The sequence below is a fragment of the Xenopus laevis genome, chromosome 2L, assembly GCF_017654675.1.
Source record: "Xenopus laevis strain J_2021 chromosome 2L, Xenopus_laevis_v10.1, whole genome shotgun sequence".
NCBI lineage: Eukaryota > Metazoa > Chordata > Amphibia > Anura > Pipidae > Xenopus > Xenopus laevis.
The window spans coordinates 69,754,536-69,766,910 of NC_054373.1; the positions used below are offsets into that span (position 1 = coordinate 69,754,536).

Here is a 12,375-nt window from a genome sequence, read left to right on the forward strand (position 1 = left end):
TAACTAGTTTATCGTATAAATTCTAGTTAGTTATGTGGATGATTTATACAACATACAACTGGTCTGTTGCTTTTTGAAAGCAAACCCTTTTCCTAGATATTTTAGAGGCAGCTATAAAAAGGCAATTTATAACAAAATATTTTCCTGTGAGATCGTGTGGGGATTCAGAAAGATGCTTAGTTTCTAAAGGTGGGCATACACGGGCCGATAAAAACTGCCGACAGACCGTGTCGGCAGCTTATTGGCCCATGTATGGGGGCCCCCCGACCGGCTTCACATATCGAGATCTGGCCGAAAGTCGGCCAGATCTCGATTGGATGGGACAAAAAATCCCGTTGGATTGCGGCCGCATCTATTCATTGATGCTGTCCCGTGATCCGACCGCCCATTGCTATTCGTTAGGATCCGATCGTTGGGCCCTAGGGCCCACGATCGGATCAACCCGATATTGCCCACCTCAAGGTGGGCATATCGGGGAGAGATCTGCTTGTTTGACGACATCGCCAAACGAGCGGATCTCTCAGTGTATGGGCACCTTATGTTGTCAAATTCCTTCACCCCCCCCCCCCGCACGCAATATGTGGTGCCAATCACTGCTACCAAAGTTGGCACTCAAATGGTTATAGTCTCCAAAGTAAAATCACATTGTTTTCTCTGAGTATTAAAGCTCTTACTGCTTTAGGCTTCTTTCAAGAACCACAATTAACCAAGTAGGAAACATTATTGATCTTATGGTGTGACAACAAAGGGAAAATGTTCGAAAACTTTAATGTTAACTAACTATACCTTATTCATTTGTGAATATGGGGCTTATATTTAGCTATTTGTGTATTTAAGAAGGGTTTAACAGCCATGTAACAGCAATTGACATGTTGTCCACAAGAGGACACCTTGGAACTTGTTAGTCCAACTTTTGAGCGACTCTAATATGCTCTGGGCAGTTGTTGAAAGACTAAGCAATTATTAAGCAGAACATTAGGTTTGTCTGTCATAGATGGTACAGCACTGACAGAACCCCTGAGCAAGTGCTGCCCTTTAAGCTGAGGGACTGGTTGAGGCAGGCTATAGCTGTAGCTATAAAAGCAAACAGCAGAACACACTCTATTCCCTTTACGGCTCTGGTGCACATGAAAAAATACACAACCTTCTAAAACATACTGTTTATGCAACCTGTAAATGCCAAATATGCATGCATTTCCAAAAGACAGCAAAACCAGTGGACAAAGCTACACAAGACAATGAGTCACAAAAGCATTAACTGCAATTTTTTTCATAACCCAATTCATTTGACATAAAACTCAATAGATTCTTTATATACTACCAAGACTGTTACATTTTGTATAATGCTGTATTAGCTTCTGGAAGTGTCCATGAAGCTGAAGCACTTACCTTATATATAGAACAAGGCAAAAGATGCAGCACAGACCTGTAAAGATTATAAAGCAGAGCTGTACCATTACGGATGGACCTTACAGAAATCATGTGTGTATGTTACATACATTTTAATAAATCACTGTAAACATACACAAAGTATAAAGGGAATAATAAATTACAACAATTACACAAATTAAATTTTTACATGGCACAGGCAGAAATATTTGGCACTTTTAATTCAAGTAATAAGTACAGAAAATATGGGGCTTCCTTATAATCTGTGGTGAATCCTTCACATCTTAGATTGGTTGTTTTCCTGTTTCTGTTGTATGTACATTTTTATATATATATATATATATATATATATATATATAAATATATATAATTTAGACAATCTTTTAAGGTTCACCTTTTCTTTATTTAGCACCTATACATTACTGTAACTGTATAATGCAATAACTGGGTATATACATTACAGTTCAATTGTTTGTAACATGCTAATGTCCAAATGACATCAAAAGAGGTACAAGGATCTAACCCGTAATGCACATCAGTCGAGAGTCCTTTAGGCATTGTGAGACCAGGCAGTGTTTTTCCAACGGCACAATATGGCATGGAGTGTTTACAAAATAAATAGAAAAATAAGTTAAATCAATAAATTAAATCAGCAAATGAGAAAATGTCTCAAGTGTACAAAAGCAACAATAAAAAAATAAATACATAAAAAAACAACACTGAGATTTGACCCACAAAGAGCATTTCCAGCTGGGTGAAGTTACAGTCTTCACCTTTTATATCTTCCTGGTCCTTACAGCACAGCTACAACAAGGAGTGCTTTTGTTTTTACTAAAACATCAACCCAATTGCCCAAGATGCTAAATTCCACATTCTTAAAAACAGAAATACTTCTCTCAGGAAGGGTGTTAAATACGAAGAAGTGGTGGGATACAAAAGACCAGGATACACTCACACAAGAAAAGAAAAAAACCAAAACAGAGCAGCACAGATCGCTTTTGAAAAGATAAAGACAAAGTATGCAATGGATACACAGCAGTTACAGAGGCAAGTCTGTGCTGTTGTGCCTGGTCTTTCTTGAAGTGCCATCGTCCAGTGGCAGTGCTCTCTGCAGGTTGGACATGGCTGCTGTCTTTTTTAGGTCGATAACAGCATAAGAGTCAGCACGGTGGACTGGGTGATTGGGAGTTGGGGTGCAGGTGATTTGTGGGATTGCCCGTGCTTTCCCTTCATTCTTCCCTTCTAGTTCCACCTGAATGTAGTTAAGTTGACTCTGCTCAGTATGTGGTTTTCGGTAGTCAAAGTTAAACACATTTGATGGACAGTTTCGGCGGGGTTGGCAGTCTGGTTGGTGAGGGTGATGGTATTCTCCACATGCTGTTGCACTCTCAGCATTCATGTAGTTTTGCACAGGATCATCATGGTAGCCATTGAGTGAAGGTGTCATAGCACCAGCTGAGTCCTCCTCTTCATCTTCCTCTTGGTGCAGAGACTGGCACTCCCAAACCGGTGGGAGTGGTGGTAAATTCTCATAATGTAGCATTGCTGTCCTCCGATGAGAGCAGCTACTAAATGGTACCCCATTAGCTGACAGTTTTAGGCCCCTATTGGTGCCCCCCTGTAGTAGGGTTATATTTCCTGGTGGCACTAAGCCATTGATGTTCTCGTAGGCACACTTCTGGGTATGCCACTGATCTGTACACTCATTATTATTGTTATGAAGTGGAAACGGCTCTCTCTCAACACTACAAATATGACCCTGGTAGTCTCTGTGATGTTGACAGACGCTATCTCCCCTCATTGGCATTCGCCTGTAGGCAGGAGCTGGGCCTAGCACAAATTTTACTTCTCCTGGTTGAAGATACACCTGGGGGTTCCTTTCTTCCATGGTACAGCTTGGACCAAGCCTGTGTCTTGGTGGGTCATGGTATGGTGCATGTGCCTCAGGCAAGGAATGCATACAATGTCGACCTCCCATTTCTTTTTCACCTCCACTGGCTGTATTCATATATGTGTGAGACTGTTAGAAGAGATAAAAAAAGGAAGAGATGCATTAAAGAATTATTTTTTAGTGATCAGGTTGTATGTTATATATCGAACAAGATAACCCAAAAGCCACTACATACAGTGGTACTGGGGTGTTTTCTGAACAAAGATTTTAAGTGAAGCAGTATTCATTTGTATGTGATTAAATCAAATGTGAAAAACTGGCTGTGCAAAAATTTGGTTACCCTTGTAATTTTGCTAATTTGAATGCATGTAACTGCTCAATACTGATTACTGGCAACACCAAATTGGTTGGATTAGCTCGTTAAGCCTTAAACTTCATACGCAGGTGTGTCCAATCACGAGACAAGGTATTTAAGGTGGCCAATTACAAGCAACTCTCAAAAGATCCGAAAACAAAGATTGTTCAGTATCATGGTTTAGGGGAAGGCTACAAAAAGCTATCTCCGAGGTTTAAAATGTCAGTTTCAACTGTAAGGAATGGAATCAGGAAATGGAAAAAGGCCACCGGCACAGTTGCTGTAAAACCCAGGTCTGGCAGGCCAAGAAAAATACAGGACCGACATATGCGGAGGATTGTTGAATGGTTACAGACAACCCAAAGATCACCTCCAAAGACCTGCAAGAACATCTTGCTGCAGATGGTGTATCTGTACATCGATCTACAATTCAGTGCAATTTGCACAAAGAACATAGTTTAGTTACATAGTTAAATCAGGTTGAAAAAAGACAAAGTCCATCAAGTTCAATCCCTCCAAATGAAAACCCAGCATCCATACACACACCCCTCTCTACTTTCACATAAATTATATATACCCATATCTATACTAACTATTGAATTTAGTATCACAATAGCCTTTGATATTATGTCTAGCCAAAAAATCATCCAAGCCACTCTTAAAGGCATTAACACTATCAGCCATCACATCATCACCCGGCAGTGCATTCCACAACCTCAGTGACCTCACTGTAAAGAACCACCTACGTTGCTTCAAATGAAAGTTCTTTTCTTTTAGTCTGAAGGGTGGCCTCTGGTACGGTGATCCTCTTTATGAGTAAAAAGGTCCCCTGCAATTTGTCTATAATGTCCTCTAATGCACTCGTAAAGTGTAATCATGTCCGCTCGCAAGTGCCTTTTTTCAAGAGAAAACAACCCCAAACTTGACAGTCTACCCTCATAATTTAAGTCTTCCATCCCACTAACCAGTTTAGTTGCACATCTCTGCACTCTCTCCAGCTTATTTATATCCCTCTTAAGGACTGGAGTCCAAAACTGCACTGCATACTCTAGATGAGGCCTTACCAGGGACCTATAAAGAGGCATAATTATGTTTTCATCAATTGAGTTAATGCCCTTTTTTATGCAAGACAGAACTGTATTTACTTTAATTTTAAAGTTGTATTTGTGTTTGCATTTATATTATTTTTTGCCAAAGCGCATAACCTTGCATTTATCAACATTGAACCTAATTTTTCAGTTTGCTGCCTAGTTTCCCAATTTAGACAAATCACTCTGCAAAGTGGCAGCATCCTGCATGGAACATATAGTTCTGCACAATTTAGTATCATCTGCAAAAATAGAAACAGTACTTTGACCACCTTCAGGTCATTAAAAAACAAGTTGAAAAGCAAGGGACCTAGTACAGAACCCTGTGGTACTCCACTAACAACACTGGTCCAATTAGAAAATGTTCCATTTACTGCCACTCTTTTTAATCTATCTTTTAGCCAGTTCTCTACCCTGGTACAAATACTATGTTCCAGGCAAACATTCCTTAATTTAACCAGTAACCTTCTGTGTGGCACTGTATCAAATGCTTTAGCAAAGTCTATGTTAGGGGTGTCCAAACTTTTTGCAATGAGGGCCAGATTTGGAGAGGTGAAAATGTGTGGGGGCCGACCATTCAGCCTGACATCCATTTCGAGATAGCAAGCTTGCAATCAGGATCATTCACTCGTGGAGATGGACGCGTACACAGCGTTTAGGAAGTGGAGAAGTGGAGTCTGTTTGGACTTTTTCTCCCTGCCTCATTTAAACAAGGAATCGTTTAGTCGTAGCAGTAATATTTGGGCACATGATAAGTGAAATGATCGTCTATACTGCTGCCTGTGTGCTGAAGGTGTTAGCAATAGACAAGAACTGGCAGGTAGTGACGCATCGATCTCGCATAGTCTTTAGTTTACTGTACTGGCACATTAGTACAGGTATAGGATCCCTTATCCGGAAACCTGATATCCAGAAAGCTCCGAATTACGGAATGGCTGTCTCCCATAGACTCCATTTTACCCAAATAATCCAAATTTTTAAAAATGATTTCATTTTTCTCTGTAATAATAAAACAGTAGCTTGTACTTGATCCAAACTAAGATATCATTAATGCTTATTGGAAGCAAAACCAGCCTATTGGGGTTATTTAATGTTTAAAAGACCCAAATTTTGGAAAGATACGCTATCCGGAAAACCCCAGGCCCAGGCCATTCTGGATAACAAGTCCCATACAACTATTGCACCTTCAGCCCTAAAGAAGTATGCAAGAGCAGTGCGTCACTCCGTGCCAGTAAGTGTCTATTGCTAACACCTTCATTACACAGGCAGCAGTACAGACCAAGTGGCAGATCATTTCACTAATGTGACCAAATATTACTGCTATGGCTACGCGATTCCCAATTGCAATGTGCTGGCGGGCCACATTATTATTATGACGGAGGCTGAGGGCCAGTGTAAATTTGAAATCGGCGCGCAATTGGCCCGCGGGACGGAATTTGGACATGCCTGGTCTAAGTAAATCACATCCACTGCCATCCCAGAATCGAGGTTCCTACTTTTCATAAAAATAAATTAAGTTAGTCTGGCAAGATCTATTACGCATAAAACCATGCTGGCACAAACTCATAGTATTATGATTTGCTATGAAGTCCAGTGTCTTATCCTTTATTAACCCTTCGAAAAGCTTTCCTGCTACTGACGTCAGACTAACTGGCCTATAGTTTTGAATAGAGGCACCACCTTAGCAATTCGCCAGTCTCTCTGCCAGACCTCAAAGAATCCTGAAAAGTTAAGTAAAGAGGTTTGGCAATCACAGAGCTAAGCTCGCTAAGTACCCTGGGATGAATACCATCTGGCCCAGACCTTTGTTTATCTTAACATGGTCTAGTCTCTTTTGAATTTCTTCATGTGTGAACCATGCACCATTAGTTGTATTACTAGAATTGGGACTATCAAGAATGAAACCTTCATTAACTGGTTCCTCATTTGTGTAGACAGAGGAAAAATATGTTTTCAGAATTTGCGGGGGTTTTTTCCATCAACCAGCTGACCCCCCTCGGAAATGAAAGGATTAAAGGTCCCACCCCTTCCTGCTTCATTTTTTTACTATTAACATATTTAAAAAATAATTTTGGATTTATTTACTGCCTGCTGCAAAATCCTTTTCCATATCAATTTTAGCTTGTCTTATAGTTTTTTTGCATCATTTATTGGCCTCCTTGTACCCTATAAATGAACCAAAAAGGTTTTGCTTTGCAACAACATTCCTTGCTTACAAAGGGAATATACTGACATGTATATTTATTAAGCAGCATTTTAAAGACTTTCCATTTTTGTTCCGTGTTTAACCCTGGAAAAAGCATTTCCCACTTAATATGTTGCAGAGATCCCTTATACTGTCAAAGTTTGCACGTCTGAAATTTAGTGTTTTAGTTATTCCCTTATAGAATTGCTTCTGCAACAGAATCTTAAAGGAGACCATGTTATGATTTCTATTACCTAAATGCTCACCCACACAAATGCTAGAGATGAGTTCAGTATTATTAGATATTACAAGGTCCAAAAGAGATATAGTCAAATACAAGAGTCCTCTGCACTCAACCCATTATCAATATATTTAAGACAGAGACATTTTGTGCATACTGCTACTAAAAAATGCCTTACCCTTTAAACAAAACAGGGATTGTTTGTCCATATATTGCAATATATTTAAGCTGGCCAACTACGTCAAAGTCATCCCATATCTGGCCAGTCCTATGCTTAATTTTCATCTGATTCATTAAGAATTCTATTACTTCATAATACATTTTACAAAGGGACTAAGTTTTACCTGCAACTTACTAGCTGCTTTCAAAGTAAAACTCCCAAACTTGGCTGCCCTTTTATTAGACACCAGTGGGATCCCCTGACTATAGCTGGGAAGGGTGGGAGCTACAACATGGAGCTGGTCACTGCTCCTGTATAACTATAACAAACAAGGGAAAGTTGTGCTCACCACTAATTTTTAAAACCATTAGGCGGGGGTGCAATGAGGCTGTGACCACAAAATACATATAGTCAAATACAAGAGTCCTCTGCACTCAACCCATTATCAATATATTTAAGACAGAGACATTTTGTGCATACTGCTACAAAAAAAATGCCTTACCCTTTAAACAAAACAGGGATTGTTTGTCCATATATTGCAATATATTTAAGCTGGCCAACTACGTCAGTCATCCCATATCTGGCCAGTCCTATGCTTAATTTTCATCCGATTCATTAAGAATTCTATTACTTCATTATACATTTTACAAAGGGACTAAGTTTTACCTGCAACTTACTAGCTGCTTTCAGCTAGTTTGGGAGTTTTACTTTGAAAGCAGCTAGTAAGTTGCAGGTAAAACTTTGTCCCTTTGTAAAATGTATAATGAAGTAATAGAATTCTTAATGAATCGGATGAAAATTAAGCATAGGACTGGCCAGATATGGGATGACTTTGACGTAATTGGCCAGCTTAAATATATTGCAATATATGGACAAACAATCCCTGTTTTGTTTAAAGGGTAAGGCATTTTTTTGTAGCAGTATGCACAAAATGTCTCTGTCTTAAATATATTGATAATGGGTTGAGTGCAGAGGACTCTTGTATTTGACTATATGTATTTTGTGGTCACAGCCTCATTGCACCCCCGCCTAATGGTTTTAAAAATTAGTGGTGAGCACAACTTTCCCTTGTTTGTTATAGTTATACAGGAGCAGTGACCAGCTCCATGTTGTAGCTCCCACCCTTCCCAGCTATAGTCAGGTGATCCCACTGGTGTCTAATATAAGGGCAGCCAAGTTTGGGAGTTTTACTTTGAAAGCAGCTAGTAAGTTGCAGGTAAAACTTAGTCCCTTTGTAAAATGTATAATGAAGTAATAGAATTCTTAATGAATCAGATGAAAATTAAGCATAGGACTGGCCAGATATGGGATGACTTTGACGTAGTTGGCCAGCTTAAATATATTGCAATATATGGACAAACAATCCCTGTTTTGTTTAAAGGGTAAGGCATTTTTTAGTAGCAGTATGCACAAAATGTCTCTGTCTTAAATATATTGATAATGGGTTGAGTGCAGAGGACTCTTGTATTTGGCTATATGTATTTTGTGGTCACAGCCTCATTGCACCCCCACCTAATGGTTTTAAAAATTAGTGGTGAGCACAACTTTCCCTTATTTGTTAAGGTCCAAAAGAGAGTTATTCCTAGTAGGTTCTTGAACAAGTTGGAATAAAAAGTTGTCATTCAGAATATTTACAAACCTACTAGCTTTTTCTGTCTTGGCAACCTAATTACCCCAGTCAATGTCTGGACAATTGACGTCACCTATAGCAACAACTGGACCTAGCTATGAAGCTGCTTCTATCTGAAGCTGGGCTTCATACTCGTCACTTATACAAGGTGATTTATAGCATAAACCAATGATAATTCTCTTTGTAAGCTTTTGCCCAGTCAAAATCTCTACCCAGAGTCCCTCTTCCCCTCCTAAAAATGATGTAACCATTTAAATTCATAGTCCAGTCACATGTTTCATCCCACCAGATCTTAGTGATACCAATTATATCATATATTTTAGAGCATTCAATTAATTATAGGTCTCCCATTTTACCTGACAAACTGCGTGCATTTGCCAGCATACAGTGGAGGTTACTACTAGGATAATGTTCAAGCATCACTGGGTTGAATATTGCAACAAGACAATGACCTTAACCACACTTCGAAATCTACAAAGGCATTTATGCTGAGGGAGAAGTACAATATTGTGGAAGTCCACAGACTTGAATATCATCGAAAATCTATGGGATCATTTGAAGCAGGCTGTCCATGCTCGGCAGCCATCAAATTTAACTGAACTGGAGAGATTTTGTATGGACGAATGGTCAAAAATACCGCCATCCAAACACTCATCAAAGGCTATAGGAGGCTTCTAGAGGCTGTTACATTTGCAAAAGGAGGCTCAACTAATTATTGATGTAATATCTCTGTTGAGGTGCCCAAATTTATGCACCTGTCTAATTTTGTTATGATGCATATTGCATATTTTCTGTTATTCCAATATACTTTATGTCACTGCTGAAAAACTAAGGCATGTTATATTATATTATATATATTAAATATATTAAAGGGAAGATGTTTCTTTGAAAACTCATCCAGTGATAAACAAAACTCCAAAGAATTAAGAGGGGTTCCCAAACTTTTTCATACGACTGTAAGTGGTTCCCAAACAACTACTTGAGAAAAGAGAACTAATTTTTTTCAGTTCTGCGTTGCTGTTTATTGCTTGTTTGTACCCATAACATTTTCATTGCTGAGCAACCCTATTGAAAGTTATTTTTATTGCTGTATATTACAAGCGTTGAGACGATTATTGTCTTCTACTGGGGGTTTTGTAAGAATTCTTCATAATACTATACATTTTTTACTGGTGTTCTCGGGTGAGATTTCCAAACAAGTTGCTTTTTACATGCATTAAATAAAAGATTTTGAAAGTTTAGGCTGTGCTGAAAAACTCAGTGTATAGTTTTCCAAACTAAAATAAAAATTCACATCAGGAAAAGACATCAAATAAAGAGCACATATTATTCACAAAAACACTGACACAGAGTGCAACACAGATGACACTTAAAGGAGAAGGAAAGCTACGGAGGCATTTTATTGCCAATAGATTAGCTGCAATAGTGCAAGCTAGAATGCTATATTTATTCTGTAAAATGTTTTACTATACCTGTGTAAAAAGCTCTAGAAACTCTCTGTTTGTTTAGGATAGGAGCTGCAGTATTAACATGGTGTGACATCACTTCCTGCCTGAGTCTCTCCCTGCTCTGGGCTCAGAATACAGTAGAGAAGGGAGGGGTGGGGGGAGAGGAGCAAACTGAGCATGCTCTTGCCCAGGGCAATGAGGTTTAAGCTGAAGGCAGGAAGTCTGATACAGAAGCCCATGAGTACACAATAGAAGGAAAGAAATGCTGTGTTTCTTTTGACAGAAGACTCAGAGCAGCACCATTTTGAGGGTTTACTGGTATATTTAGGTGTACCTTTCTGATAAGGCTTACTTAGTTTTAACCTTTCCTTCTCCTTTAAAGGGTTATCTGTTGTTTCCATTTCTTAAAATGGTTTACCAGCTATTCCCTATTGTCACAAATAGGTTCAGTTACTACTGTTAATGTCACAACCACAGAGTTCATAAATGGTGGATAATTTGGGTATATAATAGAGATTTCAACAAAATGTTAATCTTACAAAATGTTGCATAACAAAATCTATAAATGCATAACATGCCATAAAAATAATACACACCTGATCTTCTGGTGTAATCAAAACATGACCTGCCTCCTCAGCAACAGAAGGATGTCTCACATTTCCCATTGAATGGTGACGAGCAGATGGGTAGGTTGGCCCATCATGAGGAAAACTATGGAATCCATTTGGGAACCCTGTATACCCCAAACCTACTCAAATAAAGAAAGAATGTTTAGAAGCAAGTATAACTAGAAAATTAATTAATTTAATAGATTGTTGTACATATCCACACAGCATGCTACTGGCAAATATGGACAATAAAATAGAGGATCGCAAGCATCCACCCTAGATGCAGTACTACTATTAAGCCAGTAATTATTTAAGGTGGTGCAAAGTTATTGCAAGGAGACATTTCAGCTTGCCCCCCTCTCTTTAGATTTTTTTTAGGTGCCCAACGGGTCACGTATGTTCATTAACTTACTTTTTGAATTTTTTTAAATAAAAAGCAATTAAAATAAATAATCAACTGTTCCCTTCTAATATAGGTATTGCATTTATGATCCAGAAACCCTTCAATGTAATATTCTATAAATTACTATTTAAACAACCAATTATTCATTTTTGATGGACTTGCATTTTCTCTCTAATAATTAGGCAGTACCTTCTACTTCATGTCCCCATAAGCCTAGGGTCAAAATCAGTTTTTGACTGCCACTGCTGTCTGGCAGAAAATGGACCTGCATCCACCTGACGCTGCTTCTGATGCTAAAGCACTGTAGCTGATGTACACTAAGTGATGGCAAAATAGCTAGCCATGGATTTTTTCCCCTGTTTTTTAACATCAGAAGCTGTAAAAGGTCCTTTTGTCAGTCCATGACTTTTTCCACCAGATGGCAGTGGCAGACTGCAGGTCCCGAGCATTTTGGATGAACACATCCAATATCTGTATGTCTTCCATTTGCAAAATATTTAACATTCTTTTACATTTTTAAAATGTAAGATATGATCTTACATTTTAAATGAGTAAGATATGATCCAAGGAATGTGCCACATTAAGAGAAAAATGTTTGCCAACACCATTGATGAATACATCTCAAATAAACAAGTTAGGGACCTAATGCTCCACCGGGGCAGTAACTGTTGAACAATCTCTGTCAAGCATGGGCTACAAGTATTGGAGCTATATGTTTCAGTCCACCTACAAAAATACCGCTTCCATTCTGGATTACAGTTAGGGGCATATGTATTATCTTTGGAGACAAACATTGCCAGTGATGTTGCTCATAGCAACCAATCAATTACCTACAAGTTAGAAAACAAAAGAAAATATCTCATTGGTTGGTATGGGCAACATTACCAGTGATGTTTGTCTCCAATGTTAATAAATGTTCCTCTTATTGTACCTTATTCTCCCACAGTCAAATATAATAAAAGGAGCAACATTTGCTA

At 38.6% G+C, this 12,375-nt stretch overlaps 1 protein-coding gene across 5 annotated transcripts in view; it reads right to left on the reverse strand.

The window, feature by feature from the left end:
• Nucleotides 1-1,243: 1,243 nt before the first annotated feature.
• frs3.L (fibroblast growth factor receptor substrate 3 L homeolog) overlaps nucleotides 1,244-12,375 on the reverse strand; it is an 86,122-nt gene continuing 74,990 nt past the window's right edge. For all 5 annotated transcript variants that reach the window (XM_041582005.1, XM_041582004.1, XM_041582007.1 and 2 more), the window contains 2 exons: nucleotides 10,984-11,135; nucleotides 1,244-3,409 (listed from right to left, as the gene is read on the reverse strand). In XM_041582005.1, coding sequence (XP_041437939.1) covers nucleotides 2,429-3,409; nucleotides 10,984-11,135 — 1,133 coding nt within the window. In that variant the 3' untranslated portion in view covers nucleotides 1,244-2,428. The remainder of the gene's footprint in view (nucleotides 3,410-10,983; nucleotides 11,136-12,375) is intronic.